At 39.8% G+C, this 24228-nt stretch overlaps 2 protein-coding genes across 5 annotated transcripts; one reads left to right on the plus strand and one right to left on the minus strand.

Moving 5' to 3' along the window:
• The first annotated feature begins 6179 nt into the window (after window positions 1-6179).
• On the plus strand, window positions 6180-10726 carry LOC110058389 (uncharacterized). 2 transcript variants are annotated; one of them, XM_089289109.1, is made up of 3 exons: window positions 6180-6784; window positions 7264-7376; window positions 9454-10726. In XM_089289109.1, exon 3 carries the CDS (start codon window positions 9456-9458, stop codon window positions 10530-10532), a length of 1077 nt encoding a protein of 358 aa, XP_089145235.1. In that variant the 5' UTR covers window positions 6180-6784; window positions 7264-7376; window positions 9454-9455; the 3' UTR covers window positions 10533-10726. The 2 variants fall into 2 exon arrangements, with proteins under 2 accessions (XP_089145235.1, XP_020620697.2); XM_020765038.2 differs by lacking the exon at window positions 7264-7376 and having other exon boundaries at window positions 6181-6784.
• Window positions 10727-11377: 651 nt separating this feature from the next.
• Window positions 11378-23245, minus strand: LOC110058388 (cysteine-rich motor neuron 1 protein-like). 3 transcript variants are annotated; one of them, XM_020765037.2, is made up of 9 exons: window positions 23066-23245; window positions 16810-17170; window positions 15539-15754; window positions 15019-15088; window positions 14559-14626; window positions 13786-13989; window positions 13579-13648; window positions 12326-12390; window positions 11378-11986 (listed from the first exon to the last, which is right to left on the minus strand). In XM_020765037.2, the coding sequence occupies exons 2-9, from the start codon at window positions 17165-17167 to the stop codon at window positions 11961-11963; spliced, it is 1077 nt and encodes a 358-aa protein (XP_020620696.2). In that variant the 5' UTR covers window positions 17168-17170; window positions 23066-23245; the 3' UTR covers window positions 11378-11960. The 3 variants fall into 3 exon arrangements, with proteins under 3 accessions (XP_020620696.2, XP_020620695.2, XP_089145234.1); XM_020765036.2 differs by lacking the exon at window positions 23066-23245 and adding an exon at window positions 19441-19586; XM_089289108.1 differs by lacking the exon at window positions 23066-23245 and adding an exon at window positions 19110-19353.
• Between the last annotated feature and the right edge of the window lie 983 nt (window positions 23246-24228).

The raw sequence follows: 24228 nt of genomic DNA on the forward strand, positions 1-24228 counted from the left end.
GAAATGAAAGCCCCACGGCTATTCTCGAGGGCTGAACAAAAACGATGATTCTTTGACAGTTTGTTTTGTTTTTAATAAAACGTTCCCATGCAACCAGCGAGCACTTCCTGCATGCCGGAACATAATGGGTAATTGTACACGCGTAGTACGCCCTCGTACTAGTTACGAAGCAGCGTTAGCGGACATCAATGGCGAGTTAAAAGAAGCAGGATAATATTTCAGGAACCAATGCAAGAAGAGAATTCCAGAGGCGTCCGTTGCCTTAGCCCAGATTTTAGCATTTTACAAAATGATTAAAATGGGACGAAGTGCTCGATCATGGGAAAGCATTCCTACAACTGAACCCGCACATGTCAGTTGAGGAAGCTGATCCCTAGGGCAGTGAGGATAACAGAAACGGAAAGTCATATCGAGGTGATGATAGAGTGGTTCGGAGCCGTGGCCGATCCCAAGACGTTTTACAGAAGGGTGGGCTAGCTCTGGAATCATTCCAAACAGAATTGGGCGACGTAAGTCCAGGGCTAGTTAGATTAACTTAAGCCTGGTTTTCACTACGACTTAAGAGCAGCTTCGCCTAGATATCAACTAGACTTGGAAATAGCGAAAAAATCAAATTTCTTCAAACTCGCCCAGAATGAAGCCCTACGGGCACTAGTTACAAAAACAATGTTTTAAGTTCGATAAATCAAAAATTATTTTTTTCCGCAATTTTTTCGTTTCCATGCCCCAAATCGGCCAAAATCGATCGAAAATGAACGGCATATTCAGAGGTTCGTAAACGCAAAAGTAAAAATCTTCATAACAAACTGATTGCACGTCGTATTTGTACTTCCTTTCTTGTCTATTTAGAGCTAAATAGATCGCGATTTAATTAGAACTAAAATATTTGACGAATTTTTTAAGTTAACGACCCAAGACAGTTTTACAAGAGGTCTACAGTTAACCAATTTTCAAATGCTAAAAAGGCGTTCTGGTACACGGCTTTTCTCAAAACGACTAGTTTGGTCTGAAAGAGCATTGCTTCTTCTTCAAATTAGTGAAATAAAATTTTTGGGTAAATAAAATCGCGAGCGCTGAGATAGCGAACTAAATGCAGCACTTCTTCCTGAAAACGTGACCTTTGACCCGAGCGTTACGAAACCGATTACTGCAAGAAAACCCGGAAGAAAAGCAAACGCTTCGTTATTTTGAAACAGTTTCTAGTGATATCTCTCAGAAACTATGATTGCAAGAAACTATTTCCAGATATGAAATCTTACAGGGTCAGAAAAGGAGCTATAGGGCGTATTTTGACGCAATAACTTTGTTTGCTGAGAATTGACTTGAAGTCAATTCCAGTGAAATTTGCAAACTTGAAGTATGTTAGCCGATACTTACCTGAATATTTATATTTATAGAAGAGTAGTCTTCTTGGATTAACCTTTAAAAGAAGCTGGTTCCAGATTTGGAAACCTCTAAAAGAAGAAATGGTTAATGTTCCGTGACCTGCCCGCTGCTATAAATTCCATGCACATGCCGAACGCATGTTTGTCGTAAAACCAACTGAACTCCACTGACAGTTTCCATGGGCAACCCCAAAATAAACAATCCCCAAAAATGTAAAGTGAAATTGGCTGTCTTCATGAACAGTTAGAAGCCAGAGTCAAGTTCCATTACCTTTTAAAAGTGCTTGATTTTGCTTTGTTCACTCAGTAATTACTGCCACGTTCGAACACCGCGTAGTATCGGTCACGCCAAAACACTGCAGACCGTACAGACTGAGTAAGTTTCCCATACAAAGTCTTGTACCCGTTTGTCTATTGAATCAAAAGTCAAATACTGCGCTTGTGCAGCCTGTGGATAAAGGACAAACTTTCAGATATAACTAGGGCCAAAAAACATGAGTCAAAATGAAAGGCCCAAACAAGTGTCTGCAGTCTGCGCGGTCTGCACTGTTTTGGCGTGACCGATTCGCGGTATTCGAACGTGCCAGTAGTGAACAAAGTTGACGCAAAAAATAAAATCAAGCACTTTTTAAAGGTAATGGAACTTGACTCTAGTTTCTAGCTGTTCATGAAGACAGCCAATTTCACTTTACATTTTTGGGGATTGTTTATTTTGGAGTTGTCCATGGAAACTGTCAGTGGAGTTCAGTTGGTTTTACGACAAACATGCGGTTGCCACGGCACATTAACCATTTCTTCTTTTAGAGGTTTCCAAATCTGGATCCAGCTTTTTTTAAAGGTTAATCCAAGAAGACTACTCTTCTATAAATATAAATATTCAGGTAAGTATTGGCTAACACACTTCAAGTTTGCAAATTTCACTGGAATTGACTTCAAGTCAATTCTCAGCAAACAAAAATATTGTGTCGAAATGCGCCCTTTAGCTCCTTTTTTGACCCTGTAAGATTTCATATCTGGGAATAATTTCTTGCAATCATAGTTTCGGAGAGATATCACTAGAAACTGTTTCAAAATAACGAAGCGTTTGCTTTTCTTCCGGGTTTTCTTGCAGTAATCGGTTTCGTAACGTTTGGGTCAAAGGTCACGTTTTCAGGAAGAAGTGCTGCATTTAGTTCGCTATCTCAGCGCTCGCGATTTATTTACCCAAAAATTTTATTTCACTAATTTGAAGAAGAAGCAATGCTCTTTCAGACCAAACTAGTCGTTTTGAGAAAAGCCGTGTACCAGAACGCCTTTTTAGCATTTGAAAATTGGCTAACTGTAGACCTCTTGTAAAACTGTCTTGGGTCGTTAATTTAGAAAATTCATCAAATATTTTAGTTCTAATTAAATCGCGATCTATTTAGCTCTAAATAGACAAGAAAGGAAGTACAAATACGACGTGCAATCAGTTTGTTATGAAGATTTTTACTTTTGCGTTTACGAGCCTCTGAATATGCCGCTCATTTTCGATCGATTTTGGCCGATTTGGGGCATGGAAACGAAAAAATTGCGGAAAAAAATAATTTTTGATTTATCGAACTTAAAACATTGTTTTTGTAACTAGTGCCCGTAGGACTTCATTCTGGGCGAGTTTGAAGAAATTTGATTTTTTCGCTATTTCCAAGTCTAGTTGATATTTAGGCGAAGCTGCTCTTAAACACAAGTACAAATATAAGCGCAACAGAAGTGAGGACACCCGCAACACAAACATAAGCACGTAGACATGCGCCTATGTTTGGTTCAAAACCATTCTCGTCCCCAGAGCCTCCGTTTCTTTTGGTCACGTGGTCGGCGAACGGAGGGCTCTCGGACATCCGATAACGCATGCGAAATTTTTCCCCGTATATGTGCTCATGCTCAGAAACTAATCCTGAGGGAGTGGAGAGAGGCATTTAGTGTATTCTCCAGTGTTGACAAATCGGACTTCGAAGAAGCGTTGACAAAGGTTTTCACTTCGCTTAAGTTAGGTGATTTAAAGTGAAAAAGAGAACAGAAAGCCGTGTTGAAGGCCGTAGTTTCAAATATGATTCCAAGCTTGTCTAATATTTTACCAACGGGTTTCGTTTTGCATTTGTGGTGGACTGGCTAGAAAGAGTCAGGGATCTTGTTGTTTCTTCTCTTCATATTCGATAAACTGGGCTGTGACTAAAAGTGGGACGGGGACGTTGGGTCTGGGACGTGGGACGTAAGACGTGGGACGTGGGAATGTGGGAACTCGGGGACATGGGGACTCGGGGACCCGGGAACGTGATAAACAAACAACACCTGATTTTTTCGCTGAATGTGTAAAGTACAATTTGCGGTCGTGTCGAGTTAACAAATTGACGTCACTTTTTTCATGCGCCTATCCTGTTATGTCCTGCAGTTATCGAAAAAAGGTATTATATGCTGGAGAGCACGTCAGCAGTACCTGATGATTTCCAGCGCCCATGGTTCGGCCTGATATGTTTACATGCCTATTTTACCCTAAGAGTTCTGGGCACAGAAAAGGTCGTAAACCTCGTGGGCAGCCATGGAGGACTTTCCTGGTAACTGTGTTTTCATGTTAAACCTTTAATATCCGTGCCTTATCCACCACCGAAAAATGTACTTTACACATTTAGCGCAAAAATCAGGTGTTGTTTGTTTATCACCTCCTCTAGTACCCAAGTCCCAACTCCCCGCGTCTCCGCGTCCCCGAGTCAGAACGTCGTCGAGTCCCACGTCCCCAAGTCCCCACGTCCCACGTTCCACGTCCCGCGTTCCACGTCCCACGTCCCACGTCCCACGTCCCACGTCCCACGTCCCACGTCCCACGTCCCACGTCCCACGTCCCACGTCCCACGTCCCACGTCCCACGTCCCACGTCCCGTTGTCCCCAAGTCCCCGAGTCCCCACGTCCTTACATCCCACGTACGTCCGCGAGTTCCACGTCCCCGTCCCATTTTTGTAACAGCCGATAAAATGTACAGGTTTTAAAGAGTGAGGTGCAGTTAATTTCAAGCAAAGTAATCAGGTTACTAGATGTAATACGTCTATTGATGACAAAATTTGTTTATGGACACACGGAAGCGTTTATGGAAATCAGCCGTGGAAATTGCATCAGTGACCCGAGAGGATTTAAAAATACCTCTCAGGTCACTGATGCAATTTCCACGGCTGATTTCCATAAACGTTTCCGTGTGTCCATAAACAAATTTTGTCATCAATAGACGTATTGTCATCAATAGACGTGTTTAAAAGTATAAGCCGTGCTGATAAATGAAGAGAAATCTTTACAGCCTGAGTAGTAAGAACTACTTTATAAATAGGTTTGTAAGGAGCAGCAGAATAAAACCTGTTGAACTCAGTAAAGTTTCGTTGTGTTGGAATTTAGCTCATCTTTCCTTCCAAGGAATGTAATAAAGGTGCTCACTTCCGTATGATCTCTCGTGTCCTCCATTTTCGAATTTTATAATTAATAAAGGGTCTTACACAATCAACAGATCATTAAACTATCAAATTTAAAAATCAATCAACTTTTATTCTGCACTATTTACAGAATTAATTTACATCAGTATTATAAAATAACTATGAGAAGAGAAATATGTGTTGCATATGGCTATGAAAAGAATAATCAATAATGTGCCACTTAATGATCATATTACTCCCCGTTATGTAAACCTTGGTCTTACTAAGCTTCCTGACATTGTTAAACTATGTACTTGCCAGTTATTATATGGCCACCTAATTGATGAAAAACCGTCTAATTACACCATATCTCTGGTATCTGAGCAACATAACTACGTTACTCGAAGTGCATCCCTACAACACTTAAATCCCGGTTTCTCCAGAATAAATATAAGGAAATTTTGCCCCACTGTTATTGGATGTTGCTATTGGAATGACCTTCCTTTTTCTATACGTAACTTAGCGACTAGAAAACGTTTTAAAAAAGCACTCTTCCAGTATTATTTTGCTCAGTATTAATTAATTCATACCTCTTCCTCTCCTATGTTAAGTTAACTTTTTTACCCTAATTATTATTGTCAATTAAACAAGGGCATATAATTAGCTTGCTATATTTTTGCCCTTTTCCATTTCTCCTCTTACTTGTCTACTTTATATTTATCTTTGTAATTTTAGAATGGAATAAATAAATAAAATGAAATGAAATGAAATAAAAAAATATGTGCGTGGTAATCAGGGTAGCCAATGGCTCTTGAACTGGTTACCACCATGTTAAAGTAAATGCGGAGAACAGAAATAAAAGTCCTATGCCAGTTGTTATCGAGTGGCTATATATGTGTGCCAGGGGGCTTCGATGATGGCTATGCAGCAATTGTAATTTAGCTTATTTGGAACGTCTAATGATGATTTTTGTACATTCAGGCTTGAGAAGAGCCCGCTCACTTGAGCTTCTGTGATTGAAAACATCACAAAACTAGACGAACGGCTATTCCCACACTCTTGTCCGGCCCCACAAGATCCTCTTTCTGATTTTGTTGATATAATTTTTTGGTTCACTTTATACCTTTCGACCTGCTTATATAAAGCTTAATCTTTTGGGTGCTTTCATACGAAATTCTCCAATTTTGGCCTTAACAGCTTGTTTGACAGCTTGTTATGAGAAAGAAATGGAGCCTAGGTGTGCAACATGTTACTACTTGGAAGGCCAACCTAAACAGGGAAAATTCCTTCTCTAAAGTTTTACCAAGGGGGCAACAGGGAGGAAGTTAATAAAATTTATTATTATTAACGTCTTTATTTGCAATATAACTCAAAGAAAAGCTGATTTCTTGACAATTTTCAGTAGCAGCTTGGAAACCTTCTGGCGAGTTCCATTTGTTACTTTGAGCAAGAACATTGCAAACAGTAGTTTGGTTCTGGTAAAGGTCTAGTAAATCTCTGGTATGGTACTTCTTCTGCACGAGTGCCATCATTTGCAATTAGCATTGGTATACATGTAGACATGCCTGATATGAAGAGAGTGATTAGTGTGCCATACACTATGGAAGATTTTTCTTTTAGGAAACTGGATGAACAAGATGAATAGGAAATAATGCAATGTCAGCAATGTCAACACCCAAACAATGTAAGGTCAATACCCATGTGTACCCCTAGTATATACCATATGGAAGGAATTAAATAAACAAAAATAACTAAATAATACACTACAATAAGGGATGCAGGAGGTATTCTTCTCTCTCCTGAAGTACCTCCGTGCCACAGGTCAAAAGGATCGCAGCTCACGACGAGTATTTGAGCACGCATGAGCGATTCACCAGAAGGACAAGAATCTTGGGAAGTCATACTTGAGGAACACTTTCGCTTTTAAGAGTGGAACGCACAGCAACACCTTCCTCGAAAACCATTGCTTTCTGCGAAATTTAAAAACGGTACGTTCAAACAAATTTAAGGCTCATGTATTTATCATTAGGAATCTACAATTTCATAAAACGCGCAGCTCAGACGCCGGAACGCGGAACTAAATACAAAGGCAGTGAAAGTGTCTTCTTCATGTAAGACTGACTTACGTTATTTAGTTTGCTGGGCCTGAAAACGCCTCTTTGCCCATTCACCCTCCAGTTCTCGGAAAAAACAAACTGGTGTTCGCTGCAGTGTGTCATGGGGTATATTTGGTGGTGAATTATTCGCCTCAACACCAATATTAATGTGGCCCGGATTCGCCTGACTCAAGGATCGATGTTGTTTCTTGTTGCTTTCCTTAATTCTCTGCCCTGAGGTTTTCTCTCTTGGTCTCTTTGGTTTTCTTCTCTCTCCAAAAGCGAATATAGCCACTCCGTCTGTAACGGCTTTGGCACTACCAGTTGTTTTATTTTATTTATTTCTTTTATTTCATGGTGTGATGTTTCAGATGAGCTCGGGATGTATTCTTGACTTTTGATCTTTTTAACTGCCAACTTTTCGCGTGACTTGCCACCATGTTTGTAATTGCGTAAGACTACTTTGGCGCGCGGCGTGATCGAGGTGAGCCTGTTATTCAAATGTCTTGTAACTGCTAACACAATCTATATTCATATATTTTATTTCCTACGATCTATATTTTTTTTAGGGACAAAAACAAAATAAAAACTGGCTTGACTCTTGGTTGACTCGAGGTTGGCTCGTGTGTCGCTACAACTCCAACGTTGATAGTTCGGCAAACGAACGCTTTAGTTTGGCTTAGTCTTTTCACGGAGAATTTAGACGCCTCTGGTTCATATTTCTGGATTTCCGCAAAAATTTAGAAAATAATTTACGGACCTACGATGTTCGACAGCTGTTCAGCTGTTCAAAGGATATTTTCCTTCCGGGGAAACGGTGTTGCGTCATGTCTGATAAAGCAGCCACGTGTTTCGATCAAAGCTTGACTTTTTGTGCCTATTGACTCTTACATTATAGTGCAGTGAGTGAAGTATAGCTTTTCATGATTGTTACTGTTGCTTTACTTAATCAGTAATGCTTTTTCCGATAGCAAATGACGGCTGCATGTTTTTGTTCTCAGATCGTGACAACTAAGGTTTCTATGTGTGGGATTTCATGAAAACAGACCGGATTTCGGCTTTAAAGGAAGCCAACAATGACCTTGATTTTTTCTTTCGGTTTCAGGTTTCTTTATGTCCACACAAATTAGAAAACATGGTTCAATGCTTTCCCGGAAATTTTGTTGTTTACGGCGCCGGAAATGGAATGGTCGCATCGAAAAGCCATTTCAGTCTTATCAGACTGATTCTTTTAGTCATTACCAAATGTGCATATATGATTGTGCCTTACAATAATTTGTCGCAGGACATAGTGGATTAAGAACAAAAAAGTTAACCCTATTTCATAATGTACACCTTGTAAAACAGTGCATGAAAACCGTTTCCGCGAGCTTCTTTTCCTTTCTCGGAAAAAATTATATTGTTCGACCCATTTTATTGATAATTAAAAGCTAGTGGTATAAAAAAAAATATCATAGTCATGAATTTTGTGGTTGACGAAAATTGGCGTTTACGGTCTTTACAAAGTGGCGGAGATCAACCGTTGTTCATCTAGATTACGAAAACAACCTCTTAGATGTTCTGGTAGAATATAGATTCAAAATTCTCCTAGCGAAATCTCGAGGTGATGCACTTTGTTGTCTATCGTTGGATAATAGATTTCTTTGTAGTCAGTGGTTTTTTAGCAAAGTGATGTCTATGTGGGGGCGCCAATTTCTTGCCTTGCTCGTGCTCAGTTTCGTTTCCTGGGCAACTTGGGGACTACAATGTTTTGAATTTCGCTTGTTTTGCGTTGTAACTGATTCGAGAGCAAAATCTGAGTTCAAATGAGGCTTTATTCCGATCTTTTAAGACACGTTTTCACCACGTCACTCGCAAGCCGGTAACCCTGAGTCGCTAAAGCTTCAAGCAGATTAAATCTTGCAAAGCGAGACTTAGATTGCCGGCTTGCTCAAGCAGCCGCTCACCCAAAGAATATCCAAGCTAAAAAGTAAAACTTGTCCTGACGCTTTAATTGAGCACCTCGGATTCTCGTTTTCATGTCAGTGTCCTTTATTTTAACACACTTAGCGACCAGTCCCACATTTCCATGAATTCCGCCGGTGATCCCCTGCTACGGGCCTGATGTAACTTCCTTCCACAGGCACTCCACATCTCACCATTACTACCCTACCCTTTGTAGAATTCAATGAACGACCTGGTAGAACCCATACACCCCTTGGGACACATGGTCTATGAATCTAGATTAACGCACCAGCTCCTCAGGAGTTCATGGAACTCAGTAGAGCATCCGACTGGTGTTCCAGAGGTCGTGGGACTCTGAATTTTCCCCCGTTGCCTAGCAACTAACATGTAATAGTTATTAGTATAGACTACACAAGTGAGTAGATTTTTTGGCGCGCGGTGATTGGCTAACTCGGAGATGATGAGCCAAGTACTATCGAATGGCGCGCGAGATTCTTCATATTGTAAAAAATATTGAGTTTTTGGCGCTTTTTATTCAACTTTTGTGGTATATAGTAGAACAATTACTCACCTCCACATCAGTGAATTATTAATTATTTAGTACCTTTCTTTTTCAGAGATGGGTGGTAGACAAAGCGCAGAGGCCCAACAGCTATATTCTTTTCAGAGATGGGAGGAAATGACAATATCCAAGGGAGATAAAGAGATGACTCTTCCCGCAAGCCCATTAGTTTCCTTTGAGGAGATGCAAAGATGGGCAAAGGCCTCTTGCAAAATCATTTTGGGTCCTTGTTCTTGGGGCTCAGGGTTCTTCGTGGTTTTTCGTATCCATGAGAACCAAGTCTTGTACGGTGTAATGACAAACAATCACGTTTTAGATGAGAACAGACTTACAGTTGAGCAGAATGTTCAAGTTCGTCTTCACAACGATCAGACGATCACTGTGCAGCTTAGGAGAGCTGGAATCCGATTCACCTGTCCTTTGCTTGATGTCACGTTTATTGAGCTGAAGGAGGTTGATGTCCTAACAGTGGATCATCATGGTGTAAAATTTCTCAATGTTAGTGGTTCTTCCCAGTGTACCCGTCCGGGAACAGAAATAGCCATCATGCAATACCCGAAAAACCACTCCATGCTGGCCTTCGCGCAAGGTACTGTGTATTCGCTTTGGGGAACTTGTATCCTTCACGACGTTTCTACGAATTATGGTTCTTCTGGTTCGGGGATTGTGTCCATGCGCAGTAGAGAGGTAGTGGCAATACATTGTGCGAGACGGCCTGACACGAAAGTTAATGTAGGTGTTAGAGCCTCTGTTGCCATCCAGGCAATTAAAAAAGTTATCAACGTCGACATTGCACATCACAAACCAGCTAAAGATCTCAACCATCGCGAATTACGGGAACTTAAAATGCTTGGCCTCCACCCAACAGAGAACAAGTTTTTGTTCGTCAGTCCGTCAAGTTTTTTTGTCACACCTTTGTGGTTTTATCACACCAACCATGCCTGGTACTGGACGCCTACCCGACCAGATTCCTACAACGAAACAGAGGAACTGAGAAGAAGCAACTGGCTTGAAATTGGTGTTGACAAGAGCAAAATTGTAATAGGTGGCTACTGGGATGGAGAAACGCCAGCTCCAAGAAATATAGTGCTAATAGATAAACTTGCAGCTACCGGTTTTAAATATCTCGTGTAAATATCTTAAGTACAAGTCCAATATGGTCGAAGACACTAGTTTTCAATCGAATGGCGTAAAACCAAAACCATAAGTATTTGATTTGGCCAATCGTAAGTGAATCAAACAGCACAATGAACCATTCAGAATCCGAATTAATAGACCTTTTAACGGTTTTTGACCCTATTGATTACGGGGGCGGGGGGGGGGGTGACAAACACAGTTTAAATTACAGTGAATGTACGGATATTTTGCCCACTTTGAGCCATTATAAATCGTTTAAGGTCTGTCGGAAATCTTCGGAAAATTGTCAAAAACGTCGTCATAGTATGTTATGCAATAAACAGAATACTACATGCCCACTTGTGGATACGAATTTCATCTCCTCGTGTTCAACACTCGAAGATAAAATTCGTATCCACCCGCGGGCATGTAATATCTATTTCTGCTGCGCATTTACTTTTTGTCAGCCAATGAAAAAAAATTCGAACTCTTTGGTGCGTTTATAGCTACTCGTCAACGACATTTTAAGACGAGTAGCACTGGGGAGGAGAATGGTTCAATACCTCCTCGATACAGAAAAATTCGCTTTTCATTGCGTTCTGACTTGACATAAGTATTAGCACAAGCACAAGAAAAACAACATCTTTTGTACTGCTTGTGTTTGTGCATGTGCTGTGGGCGTCCTCACTACCGTTTAATACACTTATGCCAGTGCTAACGCCTTATGCCGTTGTGAAAACCAGGCTTTACTTTACATGTGTACATGTACTTTGTTAAGCTTTTATAATTATCCATGGGCAATGCTGAAAAAAAAGCAGTTACAACATGAACCCACTAAAAATGCAGAACAAACTCAGTGGAACTCTGCTCTTTACTGTAACTTTAATTTATTAACTTATATATTAAGTTTATAATTAAGTTATTCATTTCACTTGACGTAATATCTTATAACTAACTGACTGAAAGGATATATTTTGCCTGTCGACGGTTTAGTCCAGAGCGAAATGGAACAGATATTCTCTGTTTTATTTTTGCAATGTTTCTAAAATAATAATCGTTTCTAATTGATACCTATATACCGGCAATGTGCGGGCAACACAGAAAGCCTGAAGACTAACTACTTTTACCGCTCGTTTTGCCTCTTCAGGAACTCTACATTTTAGCTCACGTTTTTGTCAGGCGTGGTATTTATAATATATTAAAGTCCCAAATTATTAGCTCCTTACAGGTCTCTGATGTCTTATCCGACCACCCTTAGACGGTCAGTAAAATTTAACATAATAAATTGTAACAACATTAACATTTTATCCTAACGTGATGCACAGCAAATGAGTCTTTGAAGTCTAATTTCTTCAGGCGCTGTTGCAAACTTTGCTGGTGGACTGTTTCCTAGTCTTATGTGACTGCACGTAAACTTTGATCCGCATTTATTCAATCCGTCAGTTTTTACTTAGGTCTCATCTTTAGTGGCTCTGCAAATAACAAAAAGATCCATACAAAAAATTACTGGACGTTATAATGATACAGTACTGTAATAGTAAGGTCTTCTGTCGAAAACGTTAATAAACGTATGATTGCATTTAGTGACGAGGGCTGTAAGGGTGGTGAAAATTCTATTTTCGCGTTTGGCGGCTTTTTGCATCTAATATGAGCTGGAAAGACAACTTCTCTTATAGCTGGTTCGACAGCTCTTGTCAAAAATCATCAAAAGGCCTTCCAAACTGAGGCCGGTATAAAAGGAAGTAACTAAAGTAACACTAAGAAAGGAATTATGACTGAACCGATTGAAACCAAGCATTATCCGGTCTTACCCTTGATCATCTTTGTAAACTTGCATCTGTTGCTTGAGCACTGCCACTTGGAGTAGCTGCAAGTACTGTTAGAGATGAAATGGAATCAAGGAACTGATGTATATGTACATATATGTATAGAGCTGTTTTCACTACACGATTGGCTTAAAAACCTCGCGCCACATTTTTATCCAATCAGAAGTCAAGACAAACCAATCGTGACTCGTTTACACGCGTTTTCCCGCGCTTTGCAACAGCAACATGTAATTACTTCGAGCTTTGATTGGTACATTCACAGGATTGCCTGTGTCCTTTGTGATTGGCTAGAGTGATTCTTTGGTTTTAGTTTTACGGCACTCAATTGAAAACCACTCTATTCAAACGCTACTATTACGCTATTACGTTGACGCTTCTCTTGATGAATTAAACTGACCTCATAAAATATATGCACTCCATTGTTGCTGTAATGAAAGGCGCGGTGGTGTGTTTTGCATGTGTCTTAAACTCTAAATCCAGTCCCTGTTGTTCAAAGGCTGTAGGAAGCATTGTAAATGTAAAATGCTTCCTAACAAACAAATCACCATCCAATGGATAGCGGTGTACGCTTTGAAGGCAGTGTGAAGATTTCGCACCCAATGGAGTTTGCATTGTTCGAGTTCACACCTTACTTTTCGAGTTCGCACCAAGATATCTCGAACACGCCCTCAGCATTCACTCTCGTGTGGCGAGAAAAAGATTGTGAATGTTATGGCAGAAACAGAGGTAAAACTTCTGAACAGGTACCACCGTTGTAATTTATACTTTGTGGCAAAACTAGTATTTCTGGTGAAATAGTTTTCCTTTAGGTTTCGATTTCCAAATTCAAATTAGCAACATTTTGGGAGCATGCCCCACTGATTCAGCAACCTAGCTCTCAGTGTTTTCATTCACAGGAGTAGTGATACTTAAGGTACTAGAGTATGATAGATTCCAATTTTCTTAAACTCAAGGGTTATACATCAAGATACAGTAATACAAAGGAGGGAGCGACAGGGTGATAAGAACTCTGACGGTGTGAACATGATTGCATTGGGTGCGATGCCTCTTGCTACTCTTCAAACAACCAGGGCCAGATTAAAACGTTTGAGGTTCAAGTCTGCAGTCGTCCTTGACTGTGTCCTTGGATAAAACTGCTCTCTGAGTACCTCTTTGGCGAATACTTCGCCATCTTGCTCTAACATTTTGCCTTTAGGTTTATTACAATAGTATTAGTGTAGCAACATCAGACTCCTTACCACAAGGTACACCGGTCCGGAAGAACAATAAACTCTCCGTGAAAGTACTTTACTCCCTCAAAGTGGCAAACTAATGGGTGATCACAAAACATCATTTCAGTATTAGTTTACTTTATTGACGTTTTTTTTTTTCTCGAACCAAATATTTGCCGAATTGCCGATATTTGCTGGTTAATATTCGTGGTTAATAATTGCAATTACACCAACCTCTAGCGTAATCTTGCGGGCACACTGGACAGCATTTTCCCTTGATTTTAAATGGATCGTCACACAGTGGCTTGGAACAGCGAATCACGGAGCAATTGCCTGTCTGGAATTCTCCACACAAGCAGTGAGCGCATTCACTGAGACTCCAGATCTCACCCTCTTTGTACACCTGTCCTGTCAGTGGGTCAGCGCACTGTGGTGTCTCTTTGAAATCAAAATTTAAAAATTAAATGATAATTTGACGATTTGCCAGATTTTGACCGTTTGAAGGGGTATGTGTGCCAGGTTATGCAAAATTAAATAGATTTAAAAAAAATAAATAATTTTGAGCTGAACCTGTTTCAGCTCAATAAACAAGTTCATCTCAAAATAGGAAGTTTTCGTTTAGCGGTTTCTTTGGTTTCTTTACCCAATCCAATAGAATTCGCTGTAGTATTTTTTAGTTTATTTTAAAATATAACAGTGAAATAGACCAAAATATTTTGTGTACTTTCAGCTAGTCTGAAGCAAGACTTGATGTTAACCAATCGTGACTGCCTTATTCACGTTTTCCTGCGCTTATGGCACCAGTTTTTTTTGTTGTTGTTTTGTGTTCTGACCGGCTGACCGTACGGTGATCGGTTTTTGAATCAAATGATGGCTCGAAGCCGAACTGACTAATGTTGTGATTAATATTTTAATAATTACATTAGAACTGTTCTCCTCGAACAATCATTTCATTATAAATAATTTTTTGAAGGATTGCAGGAAGAACTTTTTTCTTTGCAACTTACCACTCAATAGATCCATTTGTTGTTGGCTGTCATGTTGACACACCCAGCCTTCCGATTCTTCACATTTGCTTTAATCAAGGAGGAGGAAAAAAACTTCTGTGAAATACGGACTATTGATCGTGACCAAGCGTGAGGCCAAGATGGCTGGATTTTGGCCAATTTCTCTTTTTGTGTGTTTATGAAATGATTTAAGCTCGAGATTGTAACGGGGTTTTCGAGATAACCAAGAAGTAAGAGATAGGGGGTTCATTTGTATTCAGTGGGATACTGATTTTCGAACCTCCAAAGGAAACGAAAATTGGTTTGAAAAATTGTGGGTAAAATTACAGTGTACTACTGTGGGGAAAGAAACGACTCAGTTTGGTTCGAGAAATCGAGATCCCATGGCCACTGTATTTACAACTGGAGCACATGTATGCTTAATCATGGGTATAAACTCCAAGAAGAATTCTGTACTTACCAGAGCGACTTACGGTCTTGTAAGACAATGATTTCACTCTGGAAAAACTTCTTTCCATTGAATTTGCAAACTAAGAGATAAAAGGTTCCGTGTGTTAGCTGAAAAAAGACCCTTTTTGTCAAGAAAGATGCATAACTAATCTGTTAATGGTGGCGTTTATCTGGAGCTGCACTATTTATAGAACGAACTCAGAAAAAGAGGTTGTAAAGTTGTTTATCACGCCTCTCGCTTTGGACAAAGGAATACCGCATTCCAAGACGAGCGCGCGTGAAGCCGACCATACACAATTTCGATCTGTCGCTTTCCGAGTCTCAAGTACGGTCTTCGCTCCTCCCGAGTACGGGCTCCTCAATCCTGAACAGCGACTGCATATCTATCGAGCCAATGTGTAGACGAATTAGGCTGGATTTTCAGCCGGGAGGCCGACAGAGACCGGAAAATGCGCTTCATAAAATTGACTAATCACAGCACAAGTATTGGTATCTCAGAATTAGTGAAATACTCGTTGCATAGAACTAACCTTTATTCCAGCCAGTGTCCAAACAAAATCTACAGCATCTCCCTTCTACACGAGCAGGATTCTTGCAACCAGGAGCATTACACTGTATTGCCCAGCAGTTGAGTCGACCACTTCTCCTGCACACGCATGCTGTACAGGCGAAGTCTCCTCGTATCCAAATCTCATCAACTTGGTAGGATTTTCTTGTGACGAGGTCAAAGCATTTATTTTTCCCACCTGTTGTGAAATAAGAAAATCAAAACGATACTATCAGAATATCACGTGAATTAGCTTGCTTGGCTTATTATTTAGACTACATGCTGGTAGGCAAGTGAAAGATGCCGGATTTTATTATATAGATACGAGTGTTTTGCTAGAAAATATTCATACGAAACTAGATCCGGGACCCGAGTGGCGTATTTTCCATGTCCTCACTGGTGAGGATATTGATGACGTCATGTCTCGCTTTTTCACTGTTCTTCATGCAAACAGTAAGTTTGTCTATAATAAAATGAAAACTATAGAAATAAAAGAAAAGTTATAAAATGAGGATATGAGTTTTATTTTTTCACTTCATATTGGTACTAAATGAATCTTTTTTAAAATATTTCTCGACAAAAGAGAAATTGTCCAAATTTCGTTGCATTTGACCGTTAAAAGCAATATTATACTCACTGGCCGTGCTCGTTCGTAAAATATTGTTTTTACCGCTCGAAAATAAAATTCATATCTTCTCTCCGCGGTATAATATCCTCTCTATATTGTAAACACACCGCTATTCTACTTTTGAAGATCATTTAAAGTGCGACATTTAAAACATAAATTCCTCTGTAGCCAGCTGTTCCAAAGAAGGGTTTTTGAATTTAACTTTGCACTAAGTAGCCTGTGTATATCCGCCCCCTCCCCTCAAAAACATGGGGGAGAGGGAGATCTATGTAGCGACTTCACTAATCGTGTTCCGCACTCCGTGTAGCTTTTCTGGATTGTTTGAAAAGTATGCTGATAGGTTGTTATACTAATCTGCATTGCGTAAAAGATTTCCCGTTTTTAAATTGGTTAATAGATCATTTTCTCCAAATACCGCTCGAGTACCAGAAACCAGGCATTTTCGATCCGCCATTTTCTCACAACGCGAAAGTTTGTGCCAAGCCGCAGAATGCCAAACATTCTCACATATGTACGAGTTGCGCTAGCAACTACAGATGTACAGAAAATTAAATGCCGGCACCTGATTTTGAGGAGAGGGGGCGGATGTACACAGACTATGCCCTAAGCTCTTAGCTTCCACTCACCTTTTTCGCATCTCTTCACTTTAACGTTGTCTGGTTTCATGCTGTCGCAGTACCAAACATCATCTCCAGGAACACAAATCAATCCCTTATCACATTGTTCGTCTTGTCTCTCTAGGGGCTCTCTCCTGCATGGTTCCCCAATCGACTTGAGACACACATCACAGCAGCCACACTTGTCTTTCACCACAGCGGTTTTGCAATTTGTCACCGCGGGACACGAGTCCTTCGGGTCGGGACAATCGCCCGCGCTATCACACCAGCAGGAACTGCATTCCGGCATTGGAGTCTGCGCAATTACCATATGTGACAGACATGCTATGAATAACGTCGATGACAAGAGGCTTGTCGTTGCTGCCATAACCTGGAAAAATTCAAATAAACACCTTTTTTTTTTGGTTTCGTAATAGATGCGAGTTCCATAGTTACGCTTGTATTATCACACGATTAATTTGAACGACATTCAAGCTCAAATATTTGAAACACATCTGATAGCATCTTCTAACTTGAGGTAAAATTGAATATAAGCGGTTGACCATCGTAATTTTAAAGGCTCGGTATTTTCCATATAGTATCGATACATTGTAAAGCAGGCAGACAAAAGTAACAAATTATCTGCCATGCAATGATTGTACATGTGCAAAAAAAGTCTCAGAACTGACATTGAAAGAAATAATTTGGGATCACTTGGGAGAATTGAGCTATTGATTCATGTTAGCTTGGATATGCAAACTAATGCAGTTGCAAGTGATCAATTAATTCGAAGATCGACAAGTTCCTAACCATTTGATAGCATTGTTAGATTTTAAATTGTAAAGTGCAAGTGAGTCTATGATTACACCTGCTTTGGTTTTTCTGCAAATGTATCCCAAGGCTATAAAGACCTCACAATTTTTTTTTTTTTTTCAGACATAATACCCTTAACTCGATACGGCCGGAGAAATAAAAACCTTCGATCTAGGTACAGGTAGAGTGTTTACAGTGGAACCTCCATTTAACCAACCTCTATTAAACGACGTCCTCGGTATAACGAACGATCGTCGCACCAGTAACAGTAAAATACATGGAAAAGAACCTCAATATAAGGAAACCTCGTTATAGCGAACATATTTTGCCAGTCCCTTGGCCCTTCGTTAAATAGAGGTCCCTCTGTGTAAACCTATAAAATGAAGTTAAACTGGTTCATATTCCTATAGCACTCTCCAATAAAATTAAAGGTTTCGAGTCAGACTGAGACGGGACCTTTCACCATTTTTTTTTTTTTTTTTTTTTTTGAACTTTCTACCATGACCTAAAAAAAATTGTCAGCACTCAGATCATCGCCCCAGTAATAGTAAAATATGTGGAAAAGAACCTCAATATAACTAAACCTCGTTATAGCGAACATATTTTGCCAGTCCCTTGGCCCTTCATTAAATCGTGGTTCCTCAGTACAAACCTACAAAATGAAGTTAAACTGGTCCATATTCCTATGTCACTCTCCAATAAAATTAAAGTTTTCGAGACGGGACCTTTCACCAGTTTTTTTTTTTTTTTTTTTTTCCCACCATGACCTAATTAAAAAATGTCGGCACTCAGACGTTCAAGAATTCGAGAACCAAGCTTTTACATCATCGTGATCAGGTGTTGAACAGAGAAGAATTAACCAGGGCAGATTGGCCCGAGAGAACTGTTTTTTTATTGGGTCTAGAAGTCAAAGGACAAACACTTGACGAAACTCTCAGCTAGAGTTTCGAGACGACAAAAAGAAAATGTAAGACACTCACGAAGGTGTTATTAATTAAGACATGTAGCCCATACTAGAGAACTTATAAACCAGATTTCTGGCTGTATCTAGATGGATTCTTGCACTGAGGGAAAAAAAAAAGCTACTCAGCTGCTTACACTAGTTACATTGACAAACTTTGTTCCTCTGAGCGATGATGAATTCCCATAATGAATCAAAACAAAGTGTAAAATGCCAGCTAAAATCCAGCACAAGCTGATTGTGGTTACTTCGCTCGCATACTCCTTGGCTAAGATTAAGGATAGCACATTATCTGTTGAAAATTGAATACTGTTCAATTTGTTATTGTTTTTACTTAAGAGAGCTCAAAAGAGTTGATTCCTTTGCATGTTGTGTCGTCAAACCGCATTAAAATGATCTTTATCTCAAAATAAATGTTTGGTTAAAGGATCTTTTTAATGCAGTAAAACTGCAAGCGTCCTTAATCGTGTTTCAAAAATAATAATAACATAAACAATAACTCATTGTCGAGATTTACGAGTTCAACGTTATTTGTGTATTGTACACTGTGCTTTACCTGCTTACAACCGCAGAAGTTTGACCAGTGGGAACTAATTCCGAGTTGGAATGGGTCGAGATAACAAAACGGCATAATACGCTGGCAATACAACCTTTGCAAAATGGACTTGAAGTCGGCACTCCGTTGGTAAATGCCCCCATGCTTTGGCATGTTTGAGGTTGGAAGGTAGCAGTTTCTTCTTCTACTTACAAATTCTTGCATTGAAGTGGGTAAAGTCTCACTCGATTTAATTCAATGACATCGCAGGGTGATTCTGATATCCTATAAAGATCTGCGCTTTTTCTTGTATATAAGATTACAAATTGGTCATACTCTAAGCGAGTCTTACCTTCTTCGCAGACGTTGTTTTGGCGGGGCCTTGTCTATCGAGAGCTAGCTGGACCGCGAAACACCGGTCGGAGTTTCGCCACCTTCTCGAAGATGTGTCAAAACGATCTTTTGCAGGATAAAGTTCCGTTGTAATGTAATACAAAACTTGTCAAAAGGTTAGAACTATATTTTTGGGAGATGTGAGGGCGAAAATCTGCGGTCCATAAGGGCATACCGCAAGAACACATGGCAGAAAAAAACCTCTTTGTCCCAAATTCAAAATATTTCACTGTTTATAACTCAATGACGAAATAATCATCTGGTTTTTGAATGATGCAGTGCTTTATAAATGTTTTAAAACGTCGTTAAGACGTGTAAATGTGAAAATTTGAGTTTCGTGTCTGACTTCAAACATCATCGATCTTGATCGTTTAGGCCTGCTACATCTGACCTCTCCAAATTAAATATTGCCATGAGAGAATATTTTCAAATATTCGATAAGTGAGTTTGCACATGACGACAAAGTTACAGGTATCGTTATTTTAATGTTTTATTTGTTCATGTGATTTAATTCTGGTGCAAATTGTTTTAATTCCACCTTAGCGGACTGAGCTGTTAATAAAAATGCGAACTTTTCTAGAAACCTGGGATTAATTTACAAAAAAAATATCATTGTGTTATTGGGGTGCTAATTGGAAATAATAGCTCAAAGATTCCCTTTCAAGTTTCAAGTTTCAAGTTTATCTCTGTTTTGAAAGTATTACTCTTAAGAGTGTTTGATCTTAAAAGGTTGGCACAACTTCAAATATGCACTGTGGCTCTGCGCTGCGGCCCTTTATCTCAATTTCACTCCCACTTGTTGACAAAGGCTGCCGCTTCTCGCAAAGTTTTCACTGGTTCGTAGATCTTATTGATATGTTCGTAAGGAAATATTGAGCAAAAGTAACTTATTTGAAGATAACCGTTTGTAGATTTTATCACTTGCTCATAAAATCGTATCGACTGTATGCACCAGCTGCATCTTGGCGGTTCACAACGCTTATCGGAAAATCTTCTTCTTCTCTTTATCTTTCGCGAATTTCTGTTTACTTAATCAAGCATTATTAACGAGCTTCTTCATGTATTGGAATTCTGTTTTCATAGTAAACAGACTCTAAGCAGGCCTATTGAAGTCTCCTAGGACTGCTAATGATAATGAAGAACCCTGATAAAGTCTATTTTCGGGCCTATAAAGGGCAACTAAAGCTGACGGGTTAATGGGTTCTTGACGTTACAGAAAGAAATCACTTTCAGTTAATCTCTCTATTCGTATGACTTATATTCAAGGAAGTTATAATTAGACATTCTGTCCAAACAACCTAAATTTATAATTAGCCATGATAGGTTTATTTTTGTCCTAAAATGGTCGTCTGAAAGACCCGAAGGTGCGCCACGTCTTAAAACTAATGAAATACCTCAAACAACTCTTTATTATTGTGCTCTGACCCACAGACCTGCCTAAAAATGTTTTTATCTAAACGCTCAGCTACGAATAACAACTCTAGATCTATTGGTTGCAGTTAAATGTTAGACTTTTCAAGGTCCTGCTATTATTTCAATTCTATGTATAACTGGATTTATGAAAATCATGTTTTGGCGAAAAATACGTTCCTTTGCCGATTGCACCCATATGAACTACTACAAACTTTGATTCACGGCACGACTCCTAAAGGCCCCAAAACAGTACTCCAGGCGATGAAAAAAAGAAGACCGTCAATTGAAAGAGACATACGAGAGTGGAGGACAAAAAGGTTGACATTACTTCGAATTTTGTATATTATACTTTCCCTGGCAACAAAAAAACGCTTGAGTAGCGCCAGTAATTTCTTTAACACTATTTTCACAAACCAAGACGTATATATATTAATTGTGTAGCCAAAATTCTATCTTGTGATCGTAAAACCTTCTTCCTTTCCACCTATCTACCTCCCACCTGTAAAGGTAAAAGGTAAGTCTGCATACGAGCCAAGTGGACCACCAGGCCGGAGCTTATCCCGGTTTCTGCAGCATGAAGCGACCAGGAGTATTTCTACTCCCCCTCCCCCTCCGGATGGGATGCTAGTCCATCGCAGGGCTACCCCCAGCATTAAGTTCGCCAGCACTGGGTTGAGAGAGGCACTGAGAGTAAAGTGTCTCGCTCGATCCGGAAACGAGCGCACTAACCATGAGGTCATCGCGCCTCCCACCCATAGTCCTATCAAATCTAGCAGCTACATATCACACTTCACACTTTGCTTTTATTGAAGTTAAGAAAATTAAAGCAATAAGCTGATCCGCTGGTACTATTCAACTAATCTAGGAGGACAAGTTCTTATCAGATTAATTACTTATTTGCCAAGTGACTACTATGTGTTAATGCCACAATTCATGAACTGTCTGAGCGTTCAAATTCTTGTAAAGGGGGACCCTGCGATAGCTCGCATCCCACTCCTGAGGGAATTAGCAATAATACTGGTCTCTACGTTTTACCCAGCGCCATAATTATATTGTTTTGTTTGTGTTTTGATTCAGCTGTGTTAATTGTTCATGCAAGTCTGATCATGTACAGGCCAGAGTTTTTTTTGTTTGTTTGTTTGTTTGTTTTTTATGCTACTCGGTCTAAGATCGAGCAGAGGCCAGAGGAAAGTCACAGAGGAAACTATAGATAAAAAAATGGTTTGGGTCAATGATCTTAGGATCAAAAGTAGCTGAAGATCAAAGAGTAAACTGAAAGAAAGGCCTGCCTGTAATTATTTAGGAGCACATTTAGAATTATCCTTTCGGAAATTTCTTTTAGGTATCTAGCATTTAAAATATTTAACATAATCTGAAAGCCGGAAATTACACTGCCATATAACCCTGATTCAGTCGCCGATAAAATTCTTCCTGTGAGCTAAAGGAAACTTGTCAGATCCGTTCAGAGATTAAAATTTCATGCAACGTAATTTACTGTTGAAAACTGTTTTCTCTAAAGTCGTCGGCTAAAGTAAAACTTCGGTTATATATTTTTGATTAAACTGCAGTACGTTTGTGACAAACTCTTTATGATGCTTTGACATTGAGGTAAATCTTGGAACTCGAGTAGTTGGCAGTAAAAGAAAATGATCGGAAGACGGCGATGGGGGGAGGGGGGAGCCTTATCAGACATATTCAGTGACTCTGGGCCTGCAATCAAGTTCACCCTAAGTTACGTACCCTTCAGACTAGTTTCCTTTGGAATTATTTTGCTAATAAAAGTTGTGCACACCTGTTTCTAAAGTCAAATGAAATAAGAAAACTCTAGTATATCGTATCTGATTTGTATTAGCCATGGAGCGAGTACCAAGGAATTTAGCTTCTTCTCCCCCGCCCTCCCCCGCCCTCCCCCGCCCCCTTCCCGTGTGGCATGCTAGTCAAACATAAGCTTCTGCCAGAATAAATTTGCCAATATCCGTCAATAGTTTCCTAGCGCCCATTTATATAAACCTGGTTAGAGAAACACGCTTTGACTTTGAGTATAAAGTATCTTTTCCGAAAACACAGCATACGAGCGACCAGACAAAAAGATACTCAAAACTTGAAAGGCGTGAAGCTGGTAGCAAAAATTAACATATTAAATAAATATATGTTACTCTTAATAAACTAACCTCTGTTTAAAGTTCCTTCCTTGATCTTTCAACTCCCTTTTTCCCTTAAATACGAATTAAAGTTCTTTGTCCCAGCACTGTACGATAAACAAACTTCAAAGAGGTCTCGACAGATTTCAACTCCGCAAAGAAGTTTGCAACCGTAACGTAAGTCGCACACTGAGATGAAAGGGTTGATTAGAGCAACAGACTCGTTATAGATAATATGTTTGATTACTGACAAGGTCGAATACATGTTTGACCCAATCTCTTGTCTGTTCATAACTTTATCGTCCAGGACGCCTTTTCGGTTTTTTCTCGTGAGGCAGAAACACTCCATAGATTTCATCAGTTGGCCAAGCAGGAAAATGAACATTTTGCCGGCAGTATGCCGTCTTGGACATACCCGTACGTTACAATGATATAAGAAGCTTTCGTTATAAAGGTCATGGGAAGTGGCCCGTGTTTAGCACTTTTATTTGTCAAGCTTCATAGAAGCCATTTTCTTATCTCTCTTTTTAATCTGGGGCGGGTTGACGAGCTGACGTTACCTCACTGTATAAGCCGATTTATAGAAAGACCCCCCTGGTCTTTACGAACGCAGACAAATTTTTGGAAGTATCACACTGCCAAAAGTAAATAGAACTCGTCCCGTTCACACGCTTCCTATGACGATTATGATAAAACTGACAGTGATGCCCACATTTGGGTTTCAATTTTTCGTTTTGTTCCGCAATTCCTTATTGACACCTTGAAGGGTCAAGGTATTTTAGTCGTTCAGTCAACATTAAATTCGAAATGAAACAATGACTCAACGACCACACCTCATACACATCTAACACGTCATCTAACATGTCACGTGAGGTAATTTCTATTAAATGGTTGTGATGGTGGTGCCGGTGGGGGTGGTAAATGACCCTTCTCTTCCCACCCCAGCCCCCCGCAAAGTTAACGGCTGCCAAATTCATCATCATCGGTTTTCTCGTTTCAGTGTTTAGATTCTTGTCTTCAACTCTCCTCGTCCAAAAAAATTCAAGAAAGAGAGAATAGAACAAATCTATACAGAGTGTGCGAGAAGAAAAACTGCGCAAATTCAATACCCGCGAGCGCATTTAAGACACACGAGGTAGCGACTATGGCTAGCTATTCGGAGTGAAGGCTCGACTCGCAAGCCAAGGAGCTCA

Source organism: Orbicella faveolata, unplaced genomic scaffold (assembly GCF_042242905.1).
Source record: "Orbicella faveolata isolate gen_17 unplaced genomic scaffold, um_ofav_v1 contig_2, whole genome shotgun sequence".
Classification (NCBI taxonomy): Eukaryota; Metazoa; Cnidaria; class Anthozoa; order Scleractinia; family Merulinidae; genus Orbicella; species Orbicella faveolata.